Source organism: Haliotis rufescens, unplaced genomic scaffold (genome assembly GCF_023055435.1).
Source record: "Haliotis rufescens isolate VD_foot unplaced genomic scaffold, xgHalRufe1.0.p SCAF_4, whole genome shotgun sequence".
Taxonomy (NCBI): Eukaryota; Metazoa; Mollusca; class Gastropoda; order Lepetellida; family Haliotidae; genus Haliotis; species Haliotis rufescens.
The window spans coordinates 7,129,001-7,144,592 of NW_025964112.1; the positions used below are offsets into that span (position 1 = coordinate 7,129,001).

General features: G+C 40.4%; 1 protein-coding gene across 2 annotated transcripts in view; it reads left to right on the top strand.

Annotated features, from left to right (window-relative positions):
• The first annotated feature begins 1,020 nt into the window (after window positions 1-1,020).
• Window positions 1,021-15,592, top strand: part of LOC124135870 (double-stranded RNA-specific editase 1-like) — a 229,063-nt gene continuing 214,491 nt past the window's right edge. The window contains exons 1-2 of one of the 2 annotated variants that reach the window (XM_046501522.2): window positions 1,021-1,159; window positions 13,816-14,133. In XM_046501522.2, the coding sequence (XP_046357478.2) occupies window positions 1,108-1,159; window positions 13,816-14,133 (370 nt within the window). In that variant the 5' untranslated portion in view covers window positions 1,021-1,107. Of the gene's footprint in view, window positions 1,160-5,774; window positions 5,871-13,815; window positions 14,134-15,592 lie in introns of those variants that run through there. The other variant, XM_048382101.1, reaches the window with a different exon arrangement.

The following is a 15,592-nucleotide window of genomic DNA, read 5'->3' on the forward strand; positions in this document are numbered from 1 at the left end:
ACAAAACGCATGATTGGTTCATCTAGACAAAACGCATGATTGGTTCATCTGGACAAAACGCTTGACTGGTTCATCTAGACAAAACGCATGATTGGTTAATCTAGACAAAACGCATGACTGGTTCATCTAGACAAAACGCATGATTGGTTCATCTAGACAAAACGCATGATTGGTTCATCTAGACAAAACGCATGATTGGTTCATCTAGACAAAAAAACATGATTCGTTTATCCAGACGTAGGATGGATTGGTATAGGCAACAAACATGACTGGTTAATATAGGTATCACACATGATTGGTTAATATTCGGCAACAAGCTTGATTGGTTGGACAAAAGACAGGATTGATTGATCTAGGCAACAGGCCAAGTGGTTGCTTTATGCCGGCCGTAAGTTCAACTTTGTCCAAATCCAGGGAGTCCTCTGTGTGTGTGTGTGTGTGTGTGTGTGTGTGTGTGTGTGTGTGTGTGTGTGTGTGTGTGTGTGCGTGCGGTTATTGCAACAAACAGCCTCCCCACCGTGGGTGTTCTTTACACTTGTTTGGGGTAATATTTACGATATAACACCCTCGAAAATGACAGACGATATTCTAAAAATACTTTCAAAATAGTACTTATCTCAGTGGAGATCAGGCGAGAGCCTAAATGTGCTTTGCAAAAACGCCGGTTAAAACAAGAAACAACCAATGCTTCATCGTGGGTGTCGGGAGATGCCTTTTCCAGGTATTACGATAAAGACCTCGTTTGTACACCAGATCGACATCACTGCATTATCTTGGGTGTCGGGAGATGGGCTAAAATAAAGATAAAGAGAAAAAAGAAAGTACTATATAAAGAGCTTGTTAGTTTATCTGATCAACATTACACCTATATACATAAACACTTTACTGAAATTAATTATCAACCACAATTATATCGTTATAAGATGAAATGTATTGCTCTTCCTCGTGCAACGAGATCATATGCAGTGCCACTACGTTTCAACATTTGGAGAGAGTTGTCAAGATAGTAGAATATTGTGGCGCATGCTCTACTTCCGCTAGCAAGAAGCACCGCCGGAATCAATCAATTCAAGTTTCTCTTTCTGTTTTTCCCATTATCTCGTTACAATGGACAGCACCAAACAAGACGAATCTTCGTTTACTTATGGGGGCACCGGAGGTTTGTTTTCATATAGACCGTTGTTATTTGCACAGGAGTTTAGGGGAAAGATAAAGTCAGACAGCTAGAACAGTATCCATTCCTTGGTCTTGCATTCATACACAAATTGATGCAAATAAGTTTCGATTTTACATGATCAAAGACTTGACAGAAATTAATGAATTTGTTTGCACAGTATTTCTTTTTATCTTCCATGATAGTCATCTGTGTAGGTGCTATATATAATATAGGATCTGTGTATTTATTGACGTCAGTAGAGGTAAAGAGGATAAGATTGTATAAGCTCCTTAATCTGTTTAGAGAATTGAACATTTTATGTAACGGTGAGAAGTGTAAGATGAACATAGTTTATTTGGATGAGTACCATATTAAGTACTGAAATGAGATTGTTTAATTTATCCCAACCCTTCCATAATAGGTCGAGGGTCATATATAATCAAATGTTCCTCTAAAAATCTGAAAAGCTATCGCACATTTCTGCTCTAGGCCCCAATAACCCTTAAGAATCTCTGTGACATTTCCCACAAAATATTATTTTGCTAGGAGGTTAGTTTTATGTTCCGAGTTCAACAAAATTGAACTTGTTTCAATGATAATCTTCTGAGTTTCTGTTACTCACTGAATACCTCTGTTACCAGTAACCATGGTGATAGTACTGGTATACTTGTTTTGGATGATGTTATGGGCATGTGGAAGTGAGTAGTTACACATCCAGGATACAGATTCTTACATTCACAAGTTGGAAGACACTAACTGTTCTAATTCATCATGGCGTCATTTATATCATTTTGGAATGAAGGTTGAAATTATTATGTACAAAAACAAGTTTTATCTATTAGCTTTCTAGTGTAAGTTTAACTTAATTGAGTTATTCAATGATATAACATTTAGGCCAATATTTAATATTTCATCATATTTATGAATCCCTTACAATTTATTATTCAATGTCTTCAAACTTCAATGAATGTATTTATGTATTGGTAATGGTTCACTCTGTGTTTTATAATTTTATAACGAGATGACCTACACTAAAAACTGGACCAAGAATCACACTCTCTCTTTGATAAGTTATTTGTTTACCAAATTAAATTATAACTGGAATGTAGGTTGATGAATAAAAACATAGACATAGCTGTTTTGTTACATGCATCTGTACCAAATTTATGATTGTAGATTCTCCAGTGATGTTTTTTTAATGTTTCTGCTCAGGAAATAGTGGTTCTATTGAACATTTGGAATAGTAAAATTGCAGCCTTGAAAACATTTTTTCTGAAATAGCTTTGAATGCAGGGGGGATTCGAGACTAACATTTAGTCTCTGAAATCTTATATTACACAATATCCTTCTTGACTCTAAAAATAAAAAAAATTCCCTATGCTGATTTCAGAATAGAGCTAACTTGAGCTGGCTAGACTTGCTTTTGTATGCACTTCTAGATTATTATTTTTTCAATAAATAAATATAATTCACAGTCATGGTGCAGGACTAGGGGGATTCTTGAACCGTAGAATACTGTTGCAGGTGAATGTATACATGTGAATGTCTATCGTTTCCCATTATTCTGAAGTTGAAGATTTTTACTATACAATCAATCAACCAACCTGTAGACAACCCAGAGTGCTATCATGCTAGTGTTATTACAAGACTCACTACCACGGGCTTCTGTACAATCAATATTCCCTTTGTGCCCAGTCACTTAAGACAAGTTGTTGTGTTTGTTGTTGTAATGACTTAATCTGTTCATCATGGTTCCCTGTTTATCCGTCAGCCTGTTGGGATTCCAGATTGGAATTGGTTCCCAGCAACCTATGCTTGTTGTTAGAGGCGACTTAATGGATTGGGTGGTCAGCCTTGATTGCATGTTAACCTACCCCGATGTACCCCAGATTTGATTACTTACAGGCCGCTGTCATATAGCTGGAATATTGCTGAGTACAGCATTAAACAACAAAGCAATAAATCATAGCCATTGACTTGATGGAGGTGAAAGGACACAGTGAAGCTTTGCCCCTATTGAAGTCATGTCTTCAGTCCACAGACGATGTTCATCTTTGTTCACAATATCAATCACTGGATTGTCGGTCCAGACTTAATTATTTACAGTCAGCGGTTATATAGTTGGAATATTCCTAAATTTAGCTTGAACAACAAGCAAACATACAAGCCTACACACAACCCAAAGGGTAATTGGTTTGGTTGCTTTGTTGTTTTACGCTGCACTCAGCAATATTCCAGCTATATGACAGCGGTCTGTAAATAATCGGGTCTGGACCAGACAATCAAGTGATTAATATCATGAGCATCGATCCACGCAATTGGGATCGATGACATGCATCAACCAAGTTAGCGAGCCTGATCCCGATCCCGTTAGTCGCCTTTTACGACAAGCATAGTTGCCTTTTACGGCAAGTATGGGTTGCTGAAGACCTATTCTGCCCCGGATCTTCACGGGTAATAGATACAGGTGTGATTTCCCACATGGGTGAACCAGTTCTTGGTGTTCCCTGTCATGTGGCTGTAACAATGTTAAATATAACTTAGGACCCAGCTCACACATAAATTCTATGCAAATTAGCGCCTTTGAGGAAATATTGCTTGTTATCAAGTTGTTGCAATACAAAGGATTGTCTCCCTTTGACTAAACTTGAATTCAAAATCTGCCTTGAACATAGTGAACCATTCTTTCGTTATGGTGTTCTTACTCGTCTAATAACATCCAAAACATGTATACATACCTACATCTCGGCCAATAATGCTGGATCTGTTGAGAAGTGAAATTTCCAATGAATAATGTTGGATAATCTTAGAATTAAGAAAGTGTTTATTTTTATTTGTTTGGATAATTTCAATATCATTTACAGACCTTATAATACTTTTTGTTTACAATATCAGAGTGAATGTTTAAAGTTGTAACATGAGAGATTGTGAGCAAAGCATTAGTGGCAGTGGATGCTATTTTACAAGCTATGACCTATCCATTTTCCGAGCCATTCTTCTCTGAATTTTCTTTTTGATATTCTTCATTGCAGTCACACTTACTGATAACTCACATAACATGTAATCAGTGGTAATAATATATGATATAACAACATTCACAAAAAAATATTTTTTTCCGCTGTTTATAGAGCGTAACCACAGCTTGTTATATTTTGACCCTCTTGTTTTTTTTGTTTTTTTTGTGACATGTTCACATTGTATTATCGAGATTAAATTAATTTTTGTTATTTCTTGAGCTTTCACTAGTGTTCAGGGGTGACAACTTTATACTGTTCTGCATCTTCCTGAGCCAAGGGAGTTAACTGACTGTTAAAGTCCAGTTTCCACCCTTGCTGAACTAGGCTGGAATTTCTGGGCTCCTCAGTGGCATGGCGCCACCAGTGGCTATTACGAGTTATGTCCCTTCTATGTCCCTCCTACTGACCAATCACTTTCCACCTCTCATATCACTCCCTTTGCTTCAAACAAAATGGCTGTGCTCAGTGAAGACGATCTTATCGATAATCAAGAACTTTATTGTAATAAAATGGGTCTTACTTCGCGAAGTGGATGTGAGCACCTTGTTTAAAAACATGCAAAGATTTGGAAAATATTGGTTGACGGTACGCATGCTTTGCAAATCCTGCAGTTGACCAAAATCTGCACAGCAGTTTACGAACCAGATGTCGATATTGTTATTGGTTTTGATTGGGTTATGCATAGACTCGTTAGTCCAGCCAAAATATAATTCCATAATTCCAGCCGAGTTTGGCAAGGGTTGAAACTGGACTTGTATAGTCAGTAATTCCCTTGCCTTGGGAAGATGACTGTTCTCTGGAAAAGCAGACCAGCTGCAACCTGCATCATCAATGTCCCGGTGTGTAAGGCATTTGTGTTGACAAGCGTAAACATGTCTTTGTTTCTTTTTCACGGAATTTTTCGGCTGATGTCATTCACATGATATAGGCTTTCATCAGCTTAGCTAACAAAACAGAATGAATTTGTACTAGACTCAGGCAGTGTCCGAAATAACTGCCTGCCCGTCTGCCTGTCTGCCCGTGGCTGGTAACTTTTCTGTCGGGCTGCATGAAATTTTCCTCCACCTGCCTGACTGTCTGGCAGATATTTTTAAGACTACTTATGTATTCAGTTTTATTATAACTCCTTGTAGATTCTCAAGTGATTGTTTACATTATTTCAACTGAATAAAGTCATGATTTGTCTCTTATTTTTAAAGAATGTCTGAACGCGGGCAGGTAACTGTGTAGATGGGCAGGCTGGGTCAGCTGCCTGACTTTCATTTTGGGATTTAAAATTATTTCAAATGCTGGAATCGGGCCTCTGACTAGTTTCAGACTGCAGCTGGGTTGTTTCCTGAAATGATCCATTGTGATGTTCAATATTACAGTGGTCCTGGGGTCCTTGTGGTTGCCCCTATATCTGAATCTAGGAACTTCTTTAACTTTCAGCATGAGGGCAATGGCAGGGACACCTTGACTTTCATGCTTAGTTTCAAACAGTCTGGACCCCAAATCTCCATCATTGTTATCTCTGACTGTTAATGGACTAACTTCACATAACATAGTCATGATTACTGGATGTTCTCTGCTTTTGTTTAATGTGATGAATAATTATTTCTGTCATTTATCTGTGTGAAAGGTTCTGGCCATGGCTACACAAGGGAAATCATATTTAAAAAGCCTGGAGGCTGAAAGTGTCATATGTATATGACTTGGTAAGATCTGATTTCACTGTTTTGGCGTCAACGGCAGATTGCACGTTCATCGACACCCCTGTTTTTCTCAGCCAATTGAGCATTTCAACTGATTTGAGATGTCTTTTTTGGGTGACAAGGACAGAAATTTGAAAAGAAATTGCAGTTTGCCATTTTGAACCCTAAATTGAATTCTGTTGGCCAGAATTGCTGTGTTTCTGCAGTGTTGGCATCAAGTACTGTTGTTGAGCATAGCCCAGCCCAGTAGTGCATCGTGGGTAAGGAAGTGACCATTCAGCATTGTGCTTTGTTGCCCATGATGCATCACTAGGTTAGATTATGTGCACCAATATTCTGATGCGAAATACTGACCCATACTTGCTCACAAATCTTTGTTAGATCAAATGGACTTCTAATATGTTTAAGTGACATCGGTCCCATTCAGTGTGTGGTTAGTTAGTCATTACCTGTGTGTGGGAGTGTGGGATGGGGTGGCGGGGTGGTATTGAAGATGGGTGGGATGCTGGTTGAGTCATATTTCAGGAGTCATCTGCAAGTAAGACAAATTCAGGAATCTTTGGAGAAAGGCAGTATAAATGCAGTCTTAGGATAGGGACAGTATCAATGCACACTTCAGTCTTAGGATTATTTCAAATATGCAAAGTCAATTTGAGGTGAACATGGTTAAGACTTTGCTGCAATGTATTTGTGAAAATTGGTCATATTGAAAATTGATGAGAATTTGGGGATTATTATTTTGAACTGAGAAAATAGCCAGAAAACACCTGAGCCTATGATGCCCTCGTTGAGAGACTAATTCCTGAAAGGCCACACCCCTACATATAGTTATCATTTCATGCTCCCTGACTCTTACGTTCTGATTGTTCTTAGATCCTAAAATAATTCCGAGCGTCAGACTTAATTTTTATCAATATAATAAACCCAATCCTCTTGACTCTATCACGTTTAATCGCAGCGAATGTCCAATCACGTCTCAATGTATATGGCAAGCTAGATTGGTTGCGATGTTCAATGAAAACTCATTCACTTGTTAAGTGCAGCCATTTGCATTGAGATAGCATTTCAAGTCCATTTGGGTAACAGTGTTTGTGGCCCGCTCAGCAGAAGTCAGGACTGTTGTGGAAACAGAGTTGATGCAGCTTCGTTCAGATCTTTGTCAGTTTCATCGCAGGGGAGGATGAGAGGCGGAAACACTGAGATCTGAGGGAAGAGGGCATTTCTGTGGATCAAACTTTGTTACATTAGATTAGAACATGTAGAATGAGAATTTGAAAAAGTATGTTCATGGAATGATAAATCTGCACGAGGAGATTTAGTTGAAGCAATTTCTTTAAATGTAAATGTTATCCATGGTTCTAAAGAAGCGACTTTTGTCGTGAGTTCATATAACAGAATCAGATATTCCCGGAGAGTTGACACATTTGTGTGCCAGTTATTGATTAATCCTTAGACTGCTGAATTAATTTTAAGATTGATGTACAACAGTTCATTAACACAGCTTTCTCTCTCATTTGTTTAATTTGTGACATGCTAATGTATATAGCTGTATAACTTTATAAAAAAATCTGAACTTTAGTGAATTTTACAAATCTGAATTATGTCTTCTAAACTGACATCTTTTTACAATTTTGTGTAGCTGTTGCTTTTGCAACTATCGCTTAAAATTGTTGTATCTTCCAAAATATTTGTATGACCTTGGAGAGTCGGTACTATTTCTTAATTTTGTGCAGGGGCAGGGGGGTAACCCTGTAGCTAAGGTGTTAGTTTGACACACCCAAACCCCAGGTTCAGTACACTCTGAGAAGCCCATTTCTGGTATACCCTGCCATGATATAAGTGGCTTAAACCATACTCACTCACTAATCATGTAAATTTATTGCAAATTAGTTTTAATATTTTTTATTTGGATAAGGACAAATGATACAGCTAATGATTAACAATATTATTTCAATTTGATGTGTGATATAGTGCAGTGCAGTAGTCACCAAACTAGTGACAGCCATGACATTGCACAGAATCAGTACGCCCAGCAGTTGTGTCACCCCCAGTCACAGTATCCCAGCTGTGACGGCAGCCTGGTGGAACTAATGTCAGGGCCAGGCAAACCAGTGCTTGATCACGTGACCAGCAATCCATACGTTAGAGTGTGTAGAGTACGATGACCAGCAATCTATATGTTAGAGTATGTAGTGTACGATGACCAGCAATCTATATGTAAGGGTATGTAGAGTACGATGACCAGCAGTCTATATGTTAGAGTATGTAGGGTACGATGACCAGCAATCTATATGTAAGGGTATGTAGAGTACGATGACCAGCAGTCTATATGTTAGAGTATGTAGGGTACGATGACCAGCAATCTATATGTAAGGGTATGTAGAGTACGATGACCAGCAGTCTATATGTTAGAGTATGTAGGGTACGATGACCAGCAATCTATGTTAGAGTATGTAGAGTACGATGACCAGCAGTCTGAGTATGTAGGGTACGATGACCAGCAATTTATATGTTAGAGTATGTAGAGTACGATGACCAGCAATCTATGTTAGAGTATGTAGAGTACGATGACCAGCAATCTATATGTTAGAGTATGTAGGGTACAATGACCAGCAGTCTCTATGTTAGAGTATGTAGGGTACGATGACCAGCAGTCTATATGTTAGAGTATGTAGGGTACGATGACCAGCAATCTATATGTTAGTGTATGGAGGGTACGATGACCAGCAATCCATACGTTAGAGTATGTAGAGTACGATGACCAGCAATCAGGCAGGTCAAGTACTGTAGCCTTTTGTTCCTCTGTCAGTGAGTTTTTACTACGAGTATGTGTGCTTGGGACCATTCTGCCTGGTATCTCCTGAGGGTGTATCCCACGAGGGTGTATTCTGTGAGGGTGTATCCTGCGAGGGGGTATTCTGTGAGGGGGTATTCTGTGAGGGGGTATCCTGCAAAGTTGTCTGCGGGGTGCATCCTGCAAAGTTGTATACTGTGAGGGTGTGTCCCATGAGGGTGTGTATTCTGCGAGGGTGTGTCCCACGAGGGTGTATTGTGTGAGGGTGTGTTCTTTGAGGGTGTATTCTGCGAGGGTGTGTCCCACGTGGGTGTGTATGCAGCGAGGGTGTCTGCGGGGGGCATCCCGCAAAGATGTATTCTGTGAGGGTGCTTCCTGCAAGGGTGTCTGTGAGGGTTTATCCTGTGAGGGTGTTTCCCACAAGGGTGTATTCTGTGAGGGTGTTTTCATAGGGGTGTGTATCATAAGGATGTGTTTCCCAGAAGGATGTATTCTGTGAGGGTGTATCCCAAAAGGGTGTATTCTGTGAGGTTTTATTTCGTCAGGGTGTATTCCTTGAGGATGTGTTCTGCATGGGTGTATTTTGTGAGGGTGTAATGTGTGAGGGTGTATCCTGTGTGGGTGTGTCCCATGAGGGTGTATTCTGCGAGGGTGTAATCTGTGAGGGTGTATTCCGTGAGGGTGTATTCCGTGAGGGTGTATTCTGTGTGGGTGTGTCCCATGAGGGTGTATTCTGTGAGGGTGTATTCTGTGTGGGTGTGTCCCATGAGGGTGTGTTCCGTGAGGGTGTATTCCGTGAGGGTGTATTCTGTGTGGGTATGTCCCATGAGGGTGTATTCCGTGAGGGTGTATTCCGTGAGGGTGTATTCTGTGTGGGTGTGTCCCATGAGGGTGTGTTCCGTGAGGATGTATTCTGTGAGGGTGTATTCTGCGAGGATGTATCCTGCAAGGGTGTATTCTGTGAGGATGTATCCTGGGAGAGTGTAATCTGCAAGAGTGTATCAAGCAAGGATGTGTTCTGTAAGGGTGTATTCTGCAAGGGTATATACTGAGGGTGTATCCTGCAAGGGTGTATTCTATGAGCATGTATTCTGCAAGGGTGTATTCTGTGAGGGTGTATCCTTTGAGGGTGTCTTCCGAGGGTTTTTCCTGCAAGGGTGGTCTCCTGCGAGGGTGTATCCTGCAGATAAAAAAAAGAACATCTTTCAGCATGTGTTAGAATCCATTATACACTGAAACCTCTACATACATCTACATACACATGATATATTCACCATGTATCATGAACAGTACTGTCAGGTTTCACTGTAGTATCTCTTTCACAGGGAGCATGTGTGTTCTATAGTTGCTTCCCTTAGGTGTGTCAGGAACCAATGATTGTGGAGGGATTGAATCCTAGATTTACAATGATGATGAATCTTGGTTTGTCGGCACCATACCCATTTTGACCCACCCAAGTTCATTGGCAGCAAAAGCAGGCATGGGTGCCCCAGTCGTCCAGTTGTGTCCCTTGGGCACGCCAGAAACCTATTATCAAGGGCTCAAATTACGGTTTGCCTTGATTTATGTTTCTAGATTTGCCAGCACCCTGCCGTGCTTGTGGGTTTCACTGAAGTGGTTAACATCTAGCACCTGCATATACTTCAGGCTTTCCTCCCACATCAAGCTGATGAGTCGAACTGGACGCACGCACCCACCCACTCACTATTATATGTGTTAAAGTTTACAATTGTGTGTAGTTGCAGTCATTTCTGTAAATTTTTAAACACAATGTTAATGATTTTACCGAATCTTTACAGGCCAATTAGTACATGCAAACACTGTAGGACCTGTATTATGTGAGTAACTGGAAGGTAATGTTAACATAAAACAAAATTGTATACATGGAAGTGTTTATTTTGATGATCGTATTTCTTAATCTTATCAATTGAAACTTGTAGAGGCATCCAAATATTGCCAATATGAAAGAGATAATATTGTGTGTAGTTTATGTGGAAGGTTTCAAATGTAAACAGACATTCAGGCTGTCTAAATAATATCACACACAAGTAAACACCCCCTTCCCCACGTGTAAGAACAAGGTCCACCTTATGTTTTTATGGGCTGCCGGATGTGAAGGAGCAGGATAACATGTCGTGTTTTGTGTTGATGCTCGTATCCGAAAAAATAATTTATGTTCAACAGAGTAAGAATCAAGACAGCGAAATGAATTGCTCACATGTACGCACGACCCGTGAAGATTCCGGGGTAGAATAGGTCTTCAGCAACCCATACTTGCCGTAAAAGGTGACTCTGCTTGTCGTAAGAGGCGACTAACGGGATTGGGTGGTCAGGCTCGCTGACTTGGTTGATGCATGTCATCGATCCCAATTGTGTGGATCGATGCTCATGATATTAATCACTGGATTGTCTGGTCCAGACTCGATTATTTACAGACCGCCGTCATATAGCTGGAATATTGCTGAGTGCGGCTTTAAACAACAAACCAACCAACATGTACGCTGTGACAGTCTTCTATGCAGAGTTGTCTCCCTTAGAGTCCCAGAAACCGATGTGTTTGTGTCCCTGATTCATCCTGAGTGATTCTGTTTGTCAGCACCACACCCTGTTCATGGGTTCCACCAAAGTTGTAAACGTCAAATACCGTATTCGACGTAATAAGCGCCCGCTCTAATAAGCGCCCATGGCGATATTTGCTAATATATTGGCTAGTGAACAATCCCAATTAACACCCCTTCCAAATGATCAATGTACACAAGACTTATTTATTCGTGTATAAGACACACACAGGTGTTATATGCACCCTTAATTATGGGGAATTTAATTCTTGAAAAATATATCTGTCGTACATAAACATTTCAGGCGGTCAGCATAAACCACGAAATGTATCTTTCAACTCGTTTTTTTCCACCAAAATAATATTCTAATAAGAGCCCCCTATTCCTAATTTTGAGAGCGCCCTGGGCGCTTATTACGTCGAATACGGTACCTGTCTTCCTGTCACATCCTGATGTAACACTGTGACATAACTGAAATACTGTTCTAAGCAGCGCTTATCCAAACTGTCTGTATGACAGGTTTATGATAACCATTGCCCAATAGCCATCTTTGGATAGGTCAAAATATTGGTGCTTTGCTTTGTGGTTATATTTCTTTTGTCAGTGGGGTGGCCTAGTGGTAAAAACGTTCACTTGTCAGGGAGAAGGCCTGAGTTCGTGTCACAGCTTCTGTGAAGCTCATTTTTGGTGTCCCCCGCCATGATGTTCCTAGAATATTGCCCAACGCTGCATTAAACTAGACTTACCCACTCACTGCTAGTGAAGTACGTGTAGATCTGTAACCAGACTCAACAATAGGGGTGCAACAATTAGTCAGACTATTGAGGCATTTCAATAGTATTGCAATTGTGTTTCAACTTTTTCAACACCTCTGGGGATTCTGGGTTAGAGTAGGTCCCCAGCAGCCTGTGCTGGTGGTAGGAGGCAACCAATGGGAACAGAGGGTCAGACTCGATGACCTGGTTGATTGCAGGTCATCGTACCCCAACAGCATGGATTGTTGCTCACAATATCGATCACAGGATTGTCTGGTCCCAACTTGATTATTTAAAGGCTGCTGGAATAATGCTAGGTACGACGTTAAACAACACACAAACGTAAAACCTTGTCAATGCTAATGTGATAGTTACATCAATATTCACACCTGCTCTAGACCAAGTGTTAATCAATGCTCTCACTATCGACCACTGGTCTCACTATCTTGAGACTCAGTTACATATAGTCAACTCCGGAATAAATCAAGTTACCCACAGCTGTTGCTAAATGATCTGAAAATACATCAATAAACCAGGTATCAGATTTTGTACTGATATCTTTTTATTATATTATCAGTCAAAATGTATTTTATTTGTGAATATTGAAAATTGAATATTTACTAATTGTGTGTGTAGAGACATTCCATGAGTTTACTTCGTCAGTAGCCCCGTGAAGACGCCGGGGTAGAATAGGTCTTCAGCAACCCATACTTGCCGTAAAAGGTGACTATGCTTGTCGTAAAAGGCGACTAACGGGATCGGGTGGTCAGGCTCACTGACTTGGTTGATGCATGTCATCGATCCCAATTGCGTGGATTGATGCTCATGATATTAATCACTGGATTGTCTGGTCCAGACTCGATTATTTACAGACCGCTGTCATATAGCTGGAATATTGCTGAGTGCGGCGTTAAACAGCAAACCAACCAACCAACTAACTTCGTCAGTGACAATGAACTATCTCCAGTAGGAAACACCCTACATGTTGTTGGTCTTGCCTTTCCCAGACCATGGTTTCCCTTTGATCATATTAGTACCGCCTCCGTGGTCTTGTGGTAGAGCGTCCGCCCGGAGAGCGGAAGGTCCAGGGTTCGATCCCGGGCCGCGTCATACAAAAAGACGTTAAAAGATTGTCCTTGTTGTTACCCTGTCTGGCGCTCGGCATTAAGGGGCTAAAACAAGGACTGGTCGGCTCGGAGTCAGTATACTGTGTCTGAGTGGGGTATTCATGTTAAACTGCGGCATGGTATCTCAGTGGGCTAGCACTATAAATCGGCATCAGTCCGGACTAGTACAAGCAGCCACACACACACATACACGTGCATGCACGTCGCTATATAAGTGCAATAATCTTTGACGCGATGTTAAACCCAATTTCACCTCACCTCCTTGGTGATAGAATTTACTTGATACAATTGACGCTAATAATTTGATTTGCTTATATTTGAATCCTTTCAGAAAGATTGTTATTTGGCTCAGGCCTTTTCAGCTAGTATTGTTTTGACAGTTGTGATCTTGTGAGATTTGGAATAGGAAAATACTAAAATTAACAAAAACACATTGTTGAAATGTACTGTAAAAAAATATTCGATGTAAAGGTGGCCTCTTTTTATTAGTTTAAATTTTGTTTGTAAATTTTATTTTTAAACTTGATTTGTATATTTTATTTGTATATTGAGACAAAAATTTGCATGTTTATATCAAATGATGCCCTGAGAAGCAAGAATATGTTTTTTTATATCTTTGTGGAAACGGGGTAAAACTTTCCTAATTCCTATTGAAGGACGATAGTCTTAGTGCTTCTACATGTTGGGGATGACGAATGTCTTCCGTTTCTACAGATCAACAGCTTGATGAAGCTGACCAGAGAGCTGCTATGAATGCCCTGATTGAACAGTGCAGAAATACAGTAGGCCCTGAGCCAAAGCTGACGATTTCTAACAAACATCCCGTCATGCTGTTGAATGAGATGAGGAGAGATGCTGTCTACACACTGACAGCGGAAAAGGGAGACAACCTTCAAAAGATCTTTGAGATGACACTAAGCCTTGCTGACAAGAGTTTCATCGGATCAGGGCTGGCCAAGAAGACGGCCAAGCAAGATGCAGCTGAGAAGGCCCTGAAAGAAGTCTACAACATTCTCTACGTTCCAGATGAAGGTATGTTCCGAGAGTTATCTGCCCTTCTTTATGGCCATGTCACTTGAAGCATGGTCTGTCACATTTTGTATTTTTATGTCTGCGTGACCAATCCCTCTGCTATACAGTTAGAGTTACATCCCTTAGACATACCAGGATCCTCTGGTCATGGGTTTGAATTAAAGGTTCACCAAGATTATCTCTAGTTTGTCAGCTTCATACTCATGATTTTGGTTTTCACCAAAGTAGTGAATATCTCCGACCTACATCACTGCGTCATTAAAGCTGATGCATGACATGACTGGAATAATGTTGAAAATGGTGTAACGCAAGCTCATTTCTGAGTTATCTCCCTTTTATGGAGAGGGCTTCATAATACATTTGATGTCAGCATGTGTGTTCACCAGCACGACATCCTGTGCTTGTAAGTGAAGGTGACATGTCACCTTGTTCTAGTTGTAGGCCTGTGTGGTATTGTGTTCACAACATGTTGCCAGGAGCATCAAGTGAAGCTGCCTGTCTGCAAACCCTGCTTTACAGTTGACTGCAATTAGAATATCAGTCTCCCTTAAACCACTAGTCCGAAGCCTGAGTAGTAAATTCTGTTCAGTCTAGTAAGCTCATCTAGTAACAGTTGTTAGATCGGAATATGACACGATGATGATATCTTGAGTCAAGATTGTTTATTCAGTTATATATTTGATGACACGACATGTACGTGCGCACACAACTGCACTCTCAACCAGGCTAACATCTAACCGTTATTCCCCAGCAACCTACCTCCCTTGTGTCATGGGGTAGCCTAGCTGTTAAAGCGTTTGCTCATCACGCCGAAGACCCGGGTTCGATTCCCGACATGGGTACAATGTGTGAAGCCCATTTGTGGTGTCCCCCGCCGTGATATTGCTGGAATATTGCTAAAAGTGACGTAAAACCATACTCACTCACTCACTCCCTCCCTCCCTTGCGTCACATATACTATCCCATAGAACATCACTTACCAGTTAACCCTGGCGACATCGACATGTGATCACTCGCTGGGTGCTGGCTTCTTGAAAGGAGTCTCACTGTTGTCAGATCTCGATATATTTATAAACTAACTTTTTAACATATGTGATTACACTGAACTCTGATGAAAATGATGCTTAGAGTCTATTTTGGGCTAGTAAACGAAATAGTTTTAGACAGAGGCTGGAATATCTAGATTATATACAAGACTTGACTCATGTTTGCCTCTGTAATGTATATTGTGAAAATGCAAGCAATGGCAACTTAGTCTGCAAACATTTCCTGTTTAGTAATGCATGTATACTACCTCCCGGATTTTTTCACATTACTGGAGTTAATCTGTCAATGACAACTTGTTGGTGAACTTAATCATTGATATGACCACAAGGTTTAGTTCAAGAAAGGTTAGAAAGTATGTACCCTTTCCTTTTCATTGATTATTAATTCCCTTTTTAATTTCTGAATATCCAAA